We start from the raw sequence: 15,733 nt of genomic DNA on the forward strand, positions 1-15,733 counted from the left end.
TCGCGTACGGAAGAGCGTATAATCTTCGATTTAACATACGAAAATGGCGATTGAGATTGAACTCGACGACATTACGCCAAACAATATTGGAGTATTACGACGGATTAATAGCGTTGTATTACCAACGAGCTACTCTGATTCGTGGTATAAAGACACGTTAACCGTGGGCGAACTTGCAAAATTCGCGTTTTTCAACGAGATCCCGGTCGGTGCAATTAGATGCTCACTTGAGACGCCGCCAAGTCATAAGGAAGAGACCAAGATTTACATTATGACACTTGCTGTGCTGTCGCCGTATCGCGAGTACGGTATTGGAACAAAGCTGCTGGAGCACATCATTGAACAAGCAAAGAAGATGTATGTCAAGGAAGTGTACTGTCACGTGTGGACCGAAAACACGGACGCGCTTGAGTGGTACAATCGTCGTGGATTTGAACAAGGTGAACTCGTCAAGGGATATTACAAGAAAATGGATCCGGCCAGAGACGCGTACATCGTGCACAAAAAAGTAGAATGATCTTGTAATTGTAATATATTATGTACACTATTTATCTTTTACAGTCTCTGATTCGGTTTTGGGCTCTTCGGATTTATTAGACTCGGGCTCAAGCTCGAGGTCTTCCTTGTAAGCCCAGAAAACCGACCACTCTCGCCGAATAAGCGCGGTGAGAGCGACCGCGCCGCCGATGCCGGGACACAAATACAGCAGTGCGGGTTGTGCCGTCCGAAAGGTGTGCATTACAACAATGGTGACCACCAGCGAGACCGCGTAGAGCACCATCCCGGCGTGGAAGAACGGTTTTGGGAACTTTCTCGCGGACGAGTAATGCAGGCCCGGCTGCTTGCGGTGGAAGTTCCAGAGATCGAACCGGAGACAGAGGGAAAGGAAGATGGCGGGTACTATGATGTCGCCGAGACCGAGCATTGCGTTTGAACCTGAGGGCGAGCTGGCGGTCGCCGGTCGTGGTGCGGTCAATTTGATTGGCACCGTCAGCGATGTCGCGACCGTGACCATGATGTGAGTGCCAAACACAAAAAACACGTCGTACGCAAATAGTCCGCCAAGTAAAATGTATCCTGTCTTGAACGAATCAATCGTCAGTATCCGGATACTCGTAAACGCAAAACTGGTCCCGAGCACGTTGCCTAAGATCCAGTGCTGGGTCTTGTGGTTCGCAAACACAACCGCAAGACCTACAAACACGCCGAGCACGTCCGCCGTCGTGAAGAACCACTTGCCGACCTGTTCGGGCACAGGCGGAAGCTTTCCGAGCTGAGACGCGACTTTGTACTGCCCGATAACAAAACTGGGACTCGTCAGCTGGCGCAGTGACGGTTTCTTTACGATCTTGCTCATCAATTCTGCACGCTTTTCTGCCGTCTCATCGACTTTTCCTTTGTTTCCTTCGGCTTTCTCTTCCTTCTTTTCAATCTTTCCCTTCTTGTATTGCTCCTCGTCATAGTCGTCATACGACGGATTCTCAACTATTGTGACCTTCCACCGCACAAGTGACACTCCAGTCCGCTTGGCAACAAACTGGGCACTAGACGCAAACGTCTTCCCTACCGCAAACACGCCAAACACAGAAAAGTACACGTTAAACACCATCTCGACGTACTTCTTGTCGAGCTTCTTGATCAGAAAGTACATGCCCACCAGCATGATCCCGCCCAGGACAGGCATCATGTACGCGTCCTCGGCCACCAGCTTTTCTTGTGACGATGAAGGCTCCAAATCAGCTGGATCAAATGCCGAGTCTGCACGGTCGGCTGGTAAAGCGGTCTCGGGCTTGTGAAGCGTAGCGTGCGAACCGCAGTAAATCACGAGAACCGCAGAAACCAGGAGTACGGAGTACGTTAGCACGACCGGGTCCACATTATTCTGCTCAAGCCATTCAAGTGCTTTTGACTGTGGAAGTTGCAAATCCATCGCGTTTGCTGTGAAAGTATCAAAAGCGACTGGAGACGAATAATAATAACCAGGGGCTAACTAATGTTGGTACGAAACCCAAATATACGTGTCAGTTGTTAAATGGCATTTTTATACGCTTCAACAGAGTAGGAAGCACATAATGAGACTCCCGACGCAGTCTGACTTTGCGGGTCAGGCAGTCGTATCAATTACGTCACCTGCAATTGGTCCACTCACTCACGCGTACGTCTTTTAATCTTAGTCTGATCTTTACTGACAGGTAGCGTTTTGCTGCTCCATGGCATTGGCGACACCATCGCACCGTTCACGGCCCTTGCGAAGAATTTGAACTTGCCTCGAGCAGTTGTAATTGCTGTTCAAGCACCTCAACCCATGCCATTTGATCTTGGTGGGTTTCAATGGGGCGACGACGTTGTGTTTTCTAAAGATCCCGCGTCTGGCGAAGAAGTTTTGAGCCCGGACGCAGAGTTTAACAAAGCGCGACTGTATTTGGATAATGTAATTAGAAACGTGCTTGAGCGTAAGTGCGGGTTCATGCCAGCGGAAAATGTAATTCTGTGGGGTTACGGTCAGGGAGCAATGGTAGCGCTTGACATGGCGGCTTGCAAGTTTAATCTGTGTGCTGTAGTTTCTGTTGGCGGGTGGATCCCAGGTTTTGTCAAGCCTCGAGATATCATTGACCTGCCTCGGTCAACGTCGGTTTTACTCTGTGGCGGTGACAAAAACTCGGCTGTTACGAACGAAAAAGTCCGTCAGGCCGAACAACTCTTCAAAGAGTGTAGACGGGTCAAGTTCGACATGAATGGCGACCTGATGCCTCGGAACAAACAGGAAATGGCTCCTATTCTGCGATTCCTACTACGGATCCTTATTGCAGATGATCTGGCAACGCAAGGACTTTCTTAAACCCACGAAACAAAACAAAAAACCTATACACATTCTGCTCCTGCGCTGACGTAGCGCTCCCACACACCGGAGTCAATCTTCCACCGCTTGTCGACTTCTTTGTCGCCCACCCGTTTCGCTACTTCCTTCACTGTCAGTCTAATGTTTTCTTTCGAAATGGATTTGAACCTGTCTCGTTAGTTATTTCATCGTTACATAAAGTTTGGACTTACTCTTTCTTCAAGGTCTCAACTAGCATGAGTTGTGTCAGGTCGCTGCCCTGGATCTTCAGCAGCAATTGCTTAAGTTCTGGCTCGGATATACGTAATTCGAGTGGTTTAGATCCAGTTACGTTTGTGTTGGCTGGCTGCAGTGCTTTCTTATTCTCGGTGGTGTGCTTGGTCACGGCCCAGTAATTCTTGAACGGGTCAATTGGAAATTTGATGTTTGCTTCAAATCATCAGTAATGTTAGTATACTATTTAAATTAATACGTACGCTGAATAGCGGTGATTTCCATATCCAAGTCATCAAACCCTTCGTTTTTGCCAGTGTCCAAGTCGGTCCAGCACACGCCCTTGGCAACCGGAACTAAAGGTGCAAGTATCCTTCGTCTCGGTCGGTCATCGTCTTCCGCGACTAGGAAATCCTGCATCTCGTCGTCAATAAACCCTGCACTCTGCCCGTCATCGTCTTCATCGTCGCTGTTGGTCGACACCGCGTCAAGATCTTCTCCGACTTCGTCGTCCTCAACGACCCATTCTGCCTCTGAATCATAGTCGTAATTGACGTTATTGTCACGTGAGAACGGGTTGTTGCGTTTGAACGCGCGGTGTTTAGTGAACGTGCCGAAATACGGCGGCCGAATGTCTTCGTAAAATCGTAAGAATTTGCGTGGAAGAGCTTCCAATGCGAGTCGAAGATCTGATTCAGACATGTTTGTGCTTGTCGGAACACCACTGTCGATATTGTTGTACAGAGTAATGACATCTTTTGCGGTCTGCTTGAGGTGTCTGCCTCTGTTTTGTGGTCTGCAGCTCATAATCTCAGACAATGTATGCTGAGTGTTGTCGGCAAATTTTGAAGCAATCAGAGCATCTAGACGCGCTCTAGCAGATTGATATCTGGTATCGTCATGAGCAAACACAGTATAAGGGTATAAAGTACAGTTTGATTTGACATGAAATGGCAGAAACACGTCGTCATAATCAGACTGATTTGCGATTTCAGGAGTTTTTGTTTTCTGTGGTGATTCTTGAACAGGAGAAGTTTTTTTAAAGAAGTTTGCAAGACGAAGTTGTTTCTAATGTATTAGTAATGGTTAATGACCTTCATGCCTAATCCTTACTCTTTCTTTGGCCCTTTCTTCTTCAATTTTGCGTTGTTTTTCTTCTTCCCGTCTCTGTTTTTCCTCCTCTCGTCTTTGTTTTTCCTCTTCTCGTCGCAGCTTCTCTTCCTCGCGCCGCTGCTTCTCCTCCACTCTCTCTTCCTCTCTCTTTTGCCTTTCCTCTTCCTTCTTTTGCTTCTCTTCATCTCTCAATTTCTTCTCTTCCTCTCTCAATTTCCTCCTCTCTTCCTTTTCTAATTCCTTTGCAGTTCTCTCTAACTTTTTCTTCTCAATTTCCTCTTCTTTCCGTCGCTTTCGTTCTGATTTCTCTTCCTCACTCACTTTCACCTTCCGTTTCTTCTTATCTGCTGGTGATGATAATTCACTTTCAACCAAATTGGTCTCCTTTACAGTACCAGACGCGTCATCCATTTTGAAGTAAATCGTTTTGTTTACTAAAATTAGTGGTAACGCGATGTTGTAGAAATCAAGACGGACGCGTCGCAATCTAATCGAATCAAATCTACAAACCTAACCCCAAATACGCGTCTCTACTTGCGCGAAAATTATAGCTAAAATTATAATCAATTAACGCCTAGTCACAAATCACTCCCCCAAAACGAAACAAAAGCACAACATAAAATTTACATGCAAAATCATTGTTCATCGTCAGATGAACCAGAGTAATCCGGATTCACAATATAAAGCGTCCGCCTAAAACTCATGACTGAATCATCTACAGACCCGACGCTGGTGCTTCGTGACACGTCAGAAGCCGGTGCTGTCACGGCTTTAATGTCGCTCTTGGTCGAGCTCGTGGCAACTGACGCGACCGAGTCATGTCTGCTTGGAGCAGTGTTGACAGACTCGGAAGGTGTTGACACACTCGAAGCGAATAATACTGGCTCGACGGGCTCAACAGGCTCTGCAAGACCTACTGGATTGCCGTCGCTGTCAAACTCCCGTGCAGCAAGTCTGCCCGGTTTAGTACTATCAACCGCACGCGCGTCACTGAGTTCAAGCGTCATATCCAGTTTTGGGTGGTAGTAAGCGTACGCGTGAGTATACTGCGCGTACTCGTCTTCCTTTGCCTTCTTCTTGTCCTTATGTGTCCCTTGTCGAACGTGTATCGTCACCGCCCGCTTCGGGCTCCGGTCAGACCACACCGTAGCTTTCTGCCGCCGTAAGTACATGACGTATTCCGACATTGTGTCCCCCGACGGTCTGTCCGACCCGCCGTCAACCGCAGAGTCCACGGTGGTCAAATACGCAGCAGTTGCAATGGAAGACATCGTTCTTGAGCTCGCGCAGCTCGCCGTCCGCTGCTTCGGTGTCGCGGCTCCAGGCGTTCTGGCCATGGTCGATGACGAGGTGGTCGAGATCGAAGACACGCTATGCCGTGAATCCCCAACCGGCCTCCCAAACGAAACGTCACTCGACACACTTAGTGGCCGCTGCGACTGCGTGACACTAGACGGCGGTGGCAGCGGCACAGGCGACTGTGCTAACATCGAGGCCGCCTGTTGCAACACTCCCCGTCCGTCCTCCGAGTCATGCGAGAGCTCGCTCGCCCGGTCGCTCACCTCGCTGGTCCGAGCCGTCGACAACAGATCTTGTGGAGAATACAGCGGCTGCACCTTGGCTGGCGCCGAAGATGGAGTTGAAGGTATAGCTGGTTGGACGTAAAGTACAGGTGACGGTGGACCGCCTGAGATCACCGGACTGGCTGAACCGGTCGGAAACCTGCTACTGCTTAGTGTCGACAGCGAAGTCACATTCGGTTTCTGTGTCGCTCGCTGAGGTAGCGGTTTGCGTTTGGGATGTAGCCGAGGCACAGGCGGAGGCAGACTCTGTGCGTTCATGTTTGCACTCATTGAATTCTGCTCAGTCGACACCGTCGGCCGTGGACTCGGATTTGAATTTAAGTGACATTGCTCGGTGGGCTCGTCTGTTCCATCGAAAATCTTCGACATTTCTGGCGCAAAAATTGACGTGCAGAAAGTAATCTTTACTCATTTAATTTTATCAACACTAAACCCTTACAAAAGTCATTGCTCTACACTTTGTTTACGCTTAAGGTGATGATGAATCTATTACACAACCGTAGTGGAACTCGTCCCGGTAACAACCGGCATCACTGCAGGCGACGCCACAAAGTCATCCTCATCGTCCGTAGTGACTTCAGTCGGGTCATGATCTCCGTCGTCCTCCTCCTCTACATCCTCGTCGCTGTCAAAGTCTCGGTACACAGCAATCGACCCGCTCCTAGGTGTTTTTTTTCGGCGCTCGAAATCTTGTACGTGCGCGCCACGCAGCGCGCTGCTCATCACACTCGCAACCATCCGTGGCGTCATGGCGCCTAATGTTGACCGACGCCGGCGCATTGTCGACGGCGTGCCTGCCATTGGCGAAGGCTGTGCAGCCGAGATGTCCGAAACCGTTCCTTGGGCTGCCATCAGCGGTGTCCGGACATTGATCTCTTCAAGTTCCTGGTCGAGCTCCTCAATGTCGTACGGTAGAGGCATGTCCCGCGACGCAACCGACCGGCCGACGTTTGAGCAGTGCTCGTTCTCCATGCGGAAAAATATCCACACAAACCGTCTGATCACTTCTACCAACGCAATCAAAAATGACAATGCCGCAGACTGCTGTAGCTGCACTGGAAACACAACGTAGAAAATCCAGTTGGCACGCAAGAGTGGGTCAATCACCATTGCGGCGTAGTACACCTTCGGGTTCCTAAATCCGAGCTCGTTCCGCAGTAGCCAATACTTGGAGTTTGTCTGAAAAAGCGACCAGTCCATAAACAAGTCCCAAAACGCAGAATACACAGTGTTCAGCACCGCAAACACAATGTACGCGTTCCGGTTTGAATGGGTCCGGTCAATTCGCCAAACACTCAACACGACCGCAGTTGCAATCGTAAATAGATACTTGCACGCATTGGCCAGATGCGGAAACCAGTTCTGTGTGTCCCGGTAACGACGTAGGCATTGAAGAAACCGCCAGATTGGCGGTAACGCGTTCAAGAATCCCATAGCCCTCGAGTACGCAGACCCACACCGCGCGTCTGATCGCCAACCGCGCGCATAAAGACAGAAGAAAAGCTCAATATTTGAGACTGAGTATGTAAGACTGCAGAAAATGTCGCCGAGAAAGAAATCCCGAAACTCAACAGGGTACAGCCCGCCGAGACACAATCGCCAAAGCGCAATGACCAGCCACTCTCGTGCCCGCCAGTTAAACACCGGAAGCGGCATAAATACCAAAGCCACACTAACAGAAACAAACAACAACGGCCACCAGTGAGCAGGCATAGTGGTCGGAAAGAAATTCGAAAAACATAGGTACATGCACAATGACAACCAAAAAAACAAAAACGACGGAATTTCCATAAACTCTCGATAGTTTAGAAAATTGTGCTGGTCAAACTCAAACACAAACGGATAATTGATCTTGTATTTCGACCAGACCATGCAGTTAACTCCAAACAGAAGACTAAACAAAATGATTAAAAATCCTCCACCAAAGATCTGAAAAATAAATGTCACATTCGCAAGCTCGTCGTGAAGTCCAGCCCGAATACCTATTACTAAGGCTTGTATGAATAAAGGCAGACCAAGACCAAGACACGTGCCAGTGAAAAAAGTCGGCGTGTAGTAAGTCACAATCTGTTCTCTCGTCCGCAGCTTCTCAACCGCATTCTTATGATTCCCGTGCTCAAAGTACCGGCTGAAAACGTCCTCTGTCTCGTTCATGAGATTATCAACCACATTGCTCTGACCAAAGTAGCTTGAGTTCACCTTCTCCCCATACCAGCCCGAGATGTATGAACTTGTAGTTTTATCAAACTTCTTTGTAATTTTTTGCATTCCAATTCTGTTTAAAAGTCTATATGATTTTAATAATTCCAATCCTCTGTAGTATTCCATCACCGCCTGAAAAGTCAGCATTGCTTAGAAGTCCACAAAGAAGTACATACATGTTTGAGCTTGCGTCTTGCAGCACGGTATGTTACTGTATTTGTAGCTTGATGTCGTGCATAGTCACGTTGCGAGTTACTGGATGGAAGTGTTGGTTCTGGTTTAGAAACAAACGGTAAATGATGCAAATTTAACTTGCGGTGGAAAGCCTTCCACTGGATCATCACCTTGTCGATCATTGTCTTCTTGGGCTTATCAACTTTGCCGCTGTTGATCTCAGACAACCGGACCGTGCTTTCGAGTCGGAACATTTGTTCTCGTTCTCGCATCTTTTGATCACGAAGAACATGCAACTGCTCCCTAATCTTGTTGAATAACACTACAGAGTTCTCTTCTTTCTGACGGTAAAACGTCTGGACCTTGTCGAATTCAGAGTCCAGCCATTCAATAAACTCACGGTAGGATTCATCTTCAGCCATTCGCTTTCTAGTCATATCGAACGCAGACTGTGCTGTGTCGGTCACGATCAGCCGTTTATTTGCTTTTGATCCATTCGATGATTTGGTTGATAGAGCAGGAGATTCGAACTGGGTCTGTTTGCGTAATATTGAACCGTGTCTCTCGGACTTTGCAGTGACCTCACCATTAGACTGATTTCGTAGACCAGATCGCTTGGCGTTCTCGGTGATTGAAAGTGCTGGCGTGCCAAGTTGTAGTGGCGGCAGATTATCTTGATCAGGGAAGCGGTCTGGTTCAAACGTAACTGATCTCGTCAACGGATGTGTCTGGTTTTCGGTATCGCCCAATGCTGGCGAAGGTAGAATAAAAGCTGCTTGAGGCGGTGTTGCAATCAAGCTTCCATACTCTTCCCAGTTTCGCGCTAACGTGTCGCGACGCCGCTGAGGAATCGGGACCGCGGTCAGCAATTCATGTGGTGTTGTCCGTTTGATTGATTCAGCGTCTTCATCGTTGATTCGTAGTCCAAACGCACCACTTTCAATCTCTTGCTGGGACGAACGTTTTAACTGTGGTGAATCTGGTACTGTTGACGATCGCGAAAGTGACGAAGGTGATTTATTTGAAGATGACGATGCTTTTGCTAGCTTCTTTAGTCTTTTTTTACCGCCCTGAAACGATTATCAGCACGATAGTGAAGAAATAGACGACTTTTAATACTTTATAGTCTAAATATTGAACTCTCCATTCAGGTACCTTTTAAACGATTTCAATAAATTGTTTTGAACTAAATAAAGAATTGTTTGCGCGTACCAGATTATCACTTAAATAACTAAAAATATTTCTAGTCAGTACATACAGAACACCACGATGATTACTTAACGTACCGAGCGAACTTCATTTTTATTGAAGAACTCAATTCATTCGCAGTCAGATAAAAACAACAAAAAACCAAGCAAAATTTAGCTGGACATTTTGCTGGCAAGAGAAAGTGAGGGACAAGTCCAACCCAGGTTTTAGACTAATGACGTCCCCGGATTTGTCGCACGTGCGTATCCTTATAAAGAGGAGGTACAAACCCCTTTGCACAATGTCTCGCTTACATAACTATTATTCTATGGCTTGTCGCTTGATATGAGGTGTAGTAGGTGATAATAACGATTTCCTCTTATTTAATCGATCACTGACAAGTGGCGTATCAATATTCGTAAAAGGAACAGTCTGTTGTTCAAAGAAACCTTCGCATTGAATCCTAACATCTTCAACCACATTAAGCCAATTATGTTCAAGCTCAGGAATTCCAATGATTGAAGCAACATTTAAAAGCTCTTTCCAAGAAAATGGAGTTACTCTTGCTTTTGTCTTTTCGGTAGCGAGATTGATTCGTAGCAAAATGAGAGAGTCCATTAATTTGTCAATAAACTTCATTATGCTTGAATGTACATGTGGAAACAGAATAGAATGCTCCAGTTCATCATTTGTCAAGATTGAACGATGAATAAAACGAGGGTGAAGTGCTCTTATTGCAGCACCAGAGACTTCTCCTAAAAGACGATGTGAGTACGGCGGGAACGCGACCAGTTTTGAAGTAGGGAGTCGGTATGTTTCGTAGAATTCTTCTCGATCATCTGTTTCAATTGGATCGTAAACACCAAGATCAAATTTCTTGGAATCACGAGCAAGATCTTGTAAATTAATTGGCCACGTAGTCCAGTGTTTTGGTACAATCAATTTAGTTTCGCCGGATGCCTTCGACTGTAAATCACGTGAATGAAGTCTTGTTGCTACAATCAAATGCGACACAAGTTCCGCCTTGTGGTTGTGTTCGAGGACTCTAAGAAGCTGTCTAAAGTCACTCAACTCACTATGTTTTGACGGCACAAAATCAGAACCGGTTTCGCCCTCATTGGAGTCAGAAGCATTGTCGGATTGGGTATCAGTAGAGACAGTATTTAGATCCTCATATTCAATTGTATCAGTTAATTCATCTTCAGTATTTAATTCGTTATCAGAATTTGAATTTTCCGATAACATCGTCGTTGTTGTTTGTTGTAACGTGTGGTCGGAATCTTAAAAGGGACGTTAATAATATTAACATGAGTTTCGAGAACACTAATGTCATTGGGTTAGGGCTTTCCGAAGTAGAGCCTTTTTACTTGAGCTAGGAACTATGGTTATGCATCGTTATAAAAATTCGCCCCAACCCTGACATAATTTTGGTCAGCCTCAGTCTTATTAACCCTAACCATGACTTCTGCGTTTTATTTTTCACCGAAAAAGTTGTTACCCAAACCGATGATTTTCCATAGTTTTAACTCTGGTCTCCCTTTCTTTCAAAATACGTAGAATGTAACAACATACACACACTCTGTAAAGCTTTCACGCTAAATAGTTACGTGCCATAACCCTTGTTACAGAAAATTTTTGTTCAATTTAAATATGAAAAATAATGACAAGTACCCACATTAGCTGAATCCGTCCCTTTGGGTCACACGTCAACATTAAACTCCCGATATATGCACTCCTACATTAGTTGGTGCGATCTCACTCAATCTAAGTGAAACTAAACTAATATGTTATCTTCTTTCAATTTTAACTTGTCATCTTCTTGTCATGGTTTTTTATTATCATAAATTTTGTAGAAACTATAACGATTATCATGTAATTTAGTCAGTATCAGCAAACTTAAAATCTGGAAAAGCTTTTTCGCACACTGCCGTCGCTTACACATTCTCGCTTAACTGCGATAGGCTGCCGGATCTGTTTCAAAGTTAAGCGAACAGTTGTCACACTACAAAATTAATTTCTATCATACTTTAGTAATATATTTTTAAAAATAAGGGAAATAGATATGCAGTTTTAATTTAGCCGTCATCATGAACAGTTGTGTCAATATACAGCTCATCGTTATGTCCAATCTGCTCGCCTGAACTGAACGAGCTCGCGAAACCGTTGCCGTATGCGCATCATGTTCGGAGTTCTGTTGAAATCCCAGAGTTAACCGATGTGAAATTTGAGACATATTTTAAAGTTGTTCTCTGCATGGAAGCAATTCGAAGCTATCAGCGTTATAAATTCTTCGGCGTCATGCGGATTTGCGTTCTAGCGTAGAGTTTAAATGCACACGATGTGCCGCACGTCAGATGGAATCTTGCGATCGTAAGTGGCGTAGGGGCGCCGCGGCTCAGCGCAGGTCTCAGTAAATTTCATTTTATTTCACGTTAGTCTTGGTTTAGCATTCCAAATTCATGGAGCAAAAATGTTTCCATGCAGGGTACTATTAAAACCAATTTTTTTTTATTAAACCATCGCTTGTTCTTGAAAAACTGTCTTAGCCATCTTCTGATTGCAGATCTTGCATCGTTTAGCATGCTCATACTCGCCTGCAAACCGCTACAGAACCACAGTTTTATAGTACCGATTACGGTACATCGAACGCTAATTAACTGGTGCTTATGTTATATGTCACATGTAAAATGAAATACACCCGAGAGATCTTCCAAGAATAGTCTCATCGTCACTATATATAAGTATATATTGAAACCACTCAAAAGCTATATTATCTGGTAGCGAGCACAATAGTCGCGTACCATAGCTACAAAGAAAAAATAATTTAAAAACCGTTTTTATGGAACCGAGCAGTCCCGTCCGTTGTTTTGTCGCTTAGTGAATATGTTCACCTCTCCTAACTACACAAAGCATACCGCTTTGAATAGCCGAGGCTCTTGAACAATGATGCTAGCTCAAGGGCTTGGCACGTACTATTCGAAAAAGGTTTAAACAATTTAAAAAAATGTCAGCCATTGGGACTCGTATTCTAAAATCCGTAGAAGGGTGTCAAATCTCAGACATGGAAATCAGTGCCGAGAAAAACACATTAGAGTTTCGCAAATAGTCGGGGATTTCCTTCGGGAGCCGCGCACCGCCACAGAGTAAAAGGTACGGAGTAGTAGCTGCCGAATGTAGGGTTGGTTACTCATCTCAAGGTACGTTTTGGCTTGTACCGGCCGACATCAGGCTCGCGTTGACTGGCGCGCACTTTGCCGCAACGCACGCGCCTTCCGCCTCGTTTTGACTTGTCTCAAAGTTTGCCGTCGTTCGCCCGCCCTTTGTGTGTTTAACTAAGCCAGCACACTTAAGGCTCCGTACGATCATTCTGGCCGACTTCTCGGTGTATACTAGCACACTTCTTCGCCGCGCTTCGGTTTACCTAGTTCTGCATCTACACTGTTTATATACTCCTTGATTCCTCTTTTCTCTCAACAGCCTTCGTCTTCTTTTAGCACGCACACCGCCACTATATTCAATCACGCCCAATATGATGGCCGACCCGCTGCCTACATATAATCATCAACCGCATCGGCAACAGCAACAACAACAACAACATCAACCGCATCGGCAACAGCAACAGCAACAGCAATATCAACATCAAAGACATCAACAGCCTACAATGCCTTCATTATTACATCCACCAATCTCAACTCCAAATTACTACTCTCTTTACCAGTCTTTGCCTAAATCAGACTTTTCCGCAGCGGCTTCTTCGCCATACACATATCACAGTCAACCAAATACTGCAAATTCAGTCTCTTCTGGCTCAACTAATTCAGCTGCTTCGTCGGACGTTTCATTACCTCCACTAAGAATGCACATTAACAACCATACACCTTCACCTCCACTTGATCCGCCTTTGGCCATCAATCACTCAAGTACAGCTCCGCAACCCCCACCGCCACAAGTGCGCAGCGTTCCATATTATCAACCTCTTCCTCCGCTTCCTCATAGTTCTGCTCCAAATCAAGCTAGAGCTGCAAATATGCATCTAACTCAGGTTGCTGCTGCTCAAGTGGCAGCTACTCTGGCAGATGTCACTGTTCGCAAGCCAGCGAAAGAGATCAAGCGGCGAACAAAGACTGGTTGTCTGACTTGCCGCAAGCGACGGATCAAGTGTGACGAACGTCATCCAATGTGCTTCAATTGTTCAAAGTCGAAGCGAGTCTGTCTCGGCTACGATCCTATATTAAAGCCGCAGAGACTCATGACTGGCAAGCGCGACGATAAAGACTCAAATAGATCAGGGTCCGATAGTCCGACCATGCCTTCTCCCAGCTCCAAATCACACTCTGAAACCTCAACCGAATGCAGCACTAGAATTAAGATTGATTCATTGCTTACAGAATAATTTTGCTTTAATTTTTTTTTGCGTGTGGGGGGTGTTGTCCGCGGTGGTCGGTGTCTACGCTTTAATGATCAACCTGCGAAAATCTGGATGGGTCTCGGGTTAGGAGTTTATGCTTACTTTGTACAGGGTCCAAGTGTACATTACATTAAAATTATCATCAAAGTCATACTTATATCATTTCTATATTGAAATTATTTATCGTAGTATCTACTGCAGCGAGGCCTGCTCAGGAACAATGGTGTTCAATTTGGCCGAGGTCAAAGCAGCACGGATGTTGTCAATGACCTGGACCTCCATCTTCTTTTGAGTCTCATAAGTCAAAGTTCCCATGTGGGGCAACAAGATGACCTTGTCGTTTGACATCAGACCAGGGTGGATTGAAGGTTCAGCTACAAATGTAAGTATTTTCTCTAATCAGTTCAATGTAACATACCCTCAAAAACATCAAGTCCGGCATTGGAAACCTTGCCACTCGCAAGAGCATCGACAAGGGCAGCCTCATCCATGACCGCACCACGAGCAGTGTTGACAATAACAATGCCATCCTTCATCTTAGCAAAGGCGTCCTTGTTGATCGTATGTCTGGTGTTTGCGTTCAATGGCAAGTTAAGAGACAAAACATCACTGGTAGCCAACAACTCATCAAAGCCGACATACTTAGCACCGCCAGACAGTTCAGCAGGCAGTTCCTTTCTGTTGTAGTACTGGACAGTCATACCGAAAGCCTCAGCACGTTGCTTGACAGCGCGGCCAATACCACCCATACCCAGAATTCCAAGAGTTTTGCCCTCGGGGTCGTGCGACAAGGAAGCACCCCTGTTCCAGTTGCCTGCCCGAAGAGAGTTCATAGCCTGGTTGAAGCTTCGGAGAGCGCCGAGAATCAAAAACATGTTAACATCAGCAGTCGCATCGTCAACAGTCGAAGGGCAGTTAGAAATGTGAATTCCTGCTGCAGTGCAAGGACCAACATCGATTTGATCATATCCTGTGTTCGTTAAGTCAAATACTCTCCCTAATTTAGGGAAGACCCACTTACCAGCACCATTGTGGCAGATGTACTTAAAAGTAGAAGGCAAATTTTTAATGAGCTCGGCGTCAAAGCGTCCAGTGATACCAACTGACACGAAAGTACGGTAAACGGCGACAATATCAGAATACTTTCCCTTCAAGTCCTTAATAAACTCCTCGCGATTGGCAGAGTCGCAAACCGACAGGGTAGCGATATCAGACAAGGCTTCCCATTCAGCCTTAGCATGGCTAATGTTACCGAGCAAAAGAATATGAGGCTTAGACATAGTGAATGAAGTAGTTGAAGATGAAAACAGTCGATATGATGTTTGGATTGGACACTGTCGAGTCTATCGAAGATTAGCGCCGCACAAGATTCGGGCCCATCTCCGGGGCAATGATGCCCGGAACAAGATTGTAAATATGAAATAGGACTTACGTAGATAAGACTGCGAATTGATGCAGAAAGAGTGGTAATAAAACTGGAGAAAACAGTACGGGGAACGGGCATGCTTTTGTCTTTATACTTGTTGGTTGGTCAGGGCAGGGAAATTTGGTAGATGGGGGTTTAGAGTAGATTAATATTGACTGGGCCCGAAGAGTTTGGGGTCTTCAGATACTCAACGTGGGATGACCACTTTAACTTGAAAAAATTAGATTTTTTATTGCTCAATTGCTATTGACTTATTTTATTTTATTTATTTTATTTATTTTATTTATTTTATTTATTTTATTTAGTGTTTGATCATAATTCAATGAATTGAATGTGTTTTGGTGCAGTTCATCTGTAAATTCACACAGTTGATGTCTACTCACCAGTAATACTCACAGAATTATACGCAATTTTTTTTTGAATAAAGACAATCCGCTCAATTGACTTAAAAAATATATCGAACACGTCGATTTATATTTTATACTCTGTTTGCAGATACTCATAGACTAATAATTAAACAAAGCAATGTGCCCCCCCACTTTTGTAATTATGCACTGGTCGCATCCCAATTAAGCAGATCAGCTTCT

The 15,733-nt window shown here is 45.4% G+C and overlaps 9 protein-coding genes across 9 annotated transcripts; 3 read left to right on the forward strand and 6 right to left on the reverse strand.

Moving 5' to 3' along the window:
• The first annotated feature begins 37 nt into the window (after window positions 1-37).
• Window positions 38-549, forward strand: V1512DRAFT_259174 (acyl-CoA N-acyltransferase). Its single transcript, XM_066915592.1, has one exon. It carries the CDS (start codon window positions 44-46, stop codon window positions 515-517), a length of 474 nt encoding a protein of 157 aa, XP_066773023.1. The 5' UTR covers window positions 38-43; the 3' UTR covers window positions 518-549.
• V1512DRAFT_221525 (signal peptide peptidase-domain-containing protein) lies at window positions 515-2,040 on the reverse strand. Its single transcript, XM_066913718.1, has one exon. It carries the CDS (start codon window positions 1,928-1,930, stop codon window positions 545-547), a length of 1,386 nt encoding a protein of 461 aa, XP_066773024.1. The 5' UTR covers window positions 1,931-2,040; the 3' UTR covers window positions 515-544.
• An 18-nt stretch (window positions 2,041-2,058) lies between these two features.
• On the forward strand, window positions 2,059-3,327 carry V1512DRAFT_285459 (Alpha/Beta hydrolase protein). The gene is made up of 2 exons (XM_066918050.1): window positions 2,059-2,155; window positions 2,197-3,327. Exons 1-2 carry the CDS (start codon window positions 2,073-2,075, stop codon window positions 2,837-2,839), a joined length of 726 nt encoding a protein of 241 aa, XP_066773025.1. The 5' UTR covers window positions 2,059-2,072; the 3' UTR covers window positions 2,840-3,327.
• Window positions 2,816-4,616, reverse strand: V1512DRAFT_259179 (chromatin assembly factor 1 subunit A-domain-containing protein). Its single transcript, XM_066915593.1, has 4 exons — window positions 4,166-4,616; window positions 3,316-4,120; window positions 3,052-3,268; window positions 2,816-3,007 (listed from the first exon to the last, which is right to left on the reverse strand). Exons 1-4 carry the CDS (start codon window positions 4,574-4,576, stop codon window positions 2,863-2,865), a joined length of 1,578 nt encoding a protein of 525 aa, XP_066773026.1. The 5' UTR covers window positions 4,577-4,616; the 3' UTR covers window positions 2,816-2,862.
• A 26-nt stretch (window positions 4,617-4,642) lies between these two features.
• On the reverse strand, window positions 4,643-6,124 carry V1512DRAFT_259180 (uncharacterized protein). Its single transcript, XM_066915594.1, has one exon. It carries the CDS (start codon window positions 6,115-6,117, stop codon window positions 4,801-4,803), a length of 1,317 nt encoding a protein of 438 aa, XP_066773027.1. The 5' UTR covers window positions 6,118-6,124; the 3' UTR covers window positions 4,643-4,800.
• Window positions 6,125-6,201: 77 nt separating this feature from the next.
• Window positions 6,202-9,528, reverse strand: V1512DRAFT_100554 (EXS family-domain-containing protein). Its single transcript, XM_066912852.1, has 5 exons — window positions 9,411-9,528; window positions 9,337-9,355; window positions 9,244-9,279; window positions 8,127-9,194; window positions 6,202-8,082 (listed from the first exon to the last, which is right to left on the reverse strand). Exons 1-5 carry the CDS (start codon window positions 9,422-9,424, stop codon window positions 6,238-6,240), a joined length of 2,982 nt encoding a protein of 993 aa, XP_066773028.1. The 5' UTR covers window positions 9,425-9,528; the 3' UTR covers window positions 6,202-6,237.
• A 225-nt stretch (window positions 9,529-9,753) lies between these two features.
• V1512DRAFT_195226 (uncharacterized protein) lies at window positions 9,754-10,398 on the reverse strand (the record flags this gene model as incomplete). The annotated part of the gene is made up of 1 exon (XM_066913154.1): window positions 9,754-10,398. A coding segment is annotated over one exon (645 nt), but the record flags the coding sequence as incomplete, so codon positions are not given.
• A 2,090-nt stretch (window positions 10,399-12,488) lies between these two features.
• On the forward strand, window positions 12,489-13,888 carry V1512DRAFT_259187 (uncharacterized protein). The gene has a single exon (XM_066915595.1). The coding sequence runs from the start codon at window positions 12,842-12,844 to the stop codon at window positions 13,703-13,705; it is 864 nt and encodes a 287-aa protein (XP_066773030.1). The 5' UTR covers window positions 12,489-12,841; the 3' UTR covers window positions 13,706-13,888.
• V1512DRAFT_259189 (D-isomer specific 2-hydroxyacid dehydrogenase) lies at window positions 13,863-15,287 on the reverse strand. Its single transcript, XM_066915596.1, has 4 exons — window positions 15,153-15,287; window positions 14,742-15,063; window positions 14,139-14,690; window positions 13,863-14,094 (listed from the first exon to the last, which is right to left on the reverse strand). Exons 1-4 carry the CDS (start codon window positions 15,222-15,224, stop codon window positions 13,913-13,915), a joined length of 1,128 nt encoding a protein of 375 aa, XP_066773031.1. The 5' UTR covers window positions 15,225-15,287; the 3' UTR covers window positions 13,863-13,912.
• Window positions 15,288-15,733: the final 446 nt, after the last annotated feature.

Source organism: Lipomyces arxii, assembly GCF_038497795.1.
Source record: "Lipomyces arxii strain Phaff 12-163 unplaced genomic scaffold V1512scaffold_3, whole genome shotgun sequence".
NCBI lineage: Eukaryota > Fungi > Ascomycota > Lipomycetes > Lipomycetales > Lipomycetaceae > Lipomyces > Lipomyces arxii.

Excerpts from the sequence above, each read along its gene's own strand:
- V1512DRAFT_259174 (XM_066915592.1), top strand. The coding sequence starts at position 44 with ATGGCGATTGAGATTGAACTCGACGACATTACGCCAAACAATATTGGA.
- V1512DRAFT_221525 (XM_066913718.1), bottom strand. The coding sequence starts at position 1,930 with ATGGATTTGCAACTTCCACAGTCAAAAGCACTTGAATGGCTTGAGCAG.
- V1512DRAFT_285459 (XM_066918050.1), top strand. The coding sequence starts at position 2,073 with ATGAGACTCCCGACGCAGTCTGACTTTGCGGGTCAGGCAGTCGTATCA. Across the intron at positions 2,156-2,196 it reads ATTGGTCCACTCACTCACGC|CGTTTTGCTGCTCCATGGCA; the intron begins GTACGTCTTTTA and ends ACTGACAGGTAG.
- V1512DRAFT_259179 (XM_066915593.1), bottom strand. The coding sequence starts at position 4,576 with ATGGATGACGCGTCTGGTACTGTAAAGGAGACCAATTTGGTTGAAAGT. Across the intron at positions 4,121-4,165 it reads AAGAAAGGGCCAAAGAAAGA|AAACAACTTCGTCTTGCAAA; the intron begins GTAAGGATTAGG and ends CTAATACATTAG. Across the intron at positions 3,269-3,315 it reads GGAAATCACCGCTATTCAGC|CAAACATCAAATTTCCAATT; the intron begins GTACGTATTAAT and ends GATGATTTGAAG.
- V1512DRAFT_259180 (XM_066915594.1), bottom strand. The coding sequence starts at position 6,117 with ATGTCGAAGATTTTCGATGGAACAGACGAGCCCACCGAGCAATGTCAC.
- V1512DRAFT_100554 (XM_066912852.1), bottom strand. Across the intron at positions 9,195-9,243 it reads TTCAATATTTAGACTATAAA|GGCGGTAAAAAAAGACTAAA; the intron begins GTATTAAAAGTC and ends TAATCGTTTCAG. Across the intron at positions 8,083-8,126 it reads CAAGACGCAAGCTCAAACAT|GCGGTGATGGAATACTACAG; the intron begins GTATGTACTTCT and ends CTGACTTTTCAG.
- V1512DRAFT_259187 (XM_066915595.1), top strand. The coding sequence starts at position 12,842 with ATGATGGCCGACCCGCTGCCTACATATAATCATCAACCGCATCGGCAA.
- V1512DRAFT_259189 (XM_066915596.1), bottom strand. The coding sequence starts at position 15,224 with ATGCCCGTTCCCCGTACTGTTTTCTCCAGTTTTATTACCACTCTTTCT. Across the intron at positions 15,064-15,152 it reads CAATTCGCAGTCTTATCTAC|ACTCGACAGTGTCCAATCCA; the intron begins GTAAGTCCTATT and ends AATCTTCGATAG. Across the intron at positions 14,691-14,741 it reads CATCTGCCACAATGGTGCTG|GATATGATCAAATCGATGTT; the intron begins GTAAGTGGGTCT and ends TAACGAACACAG.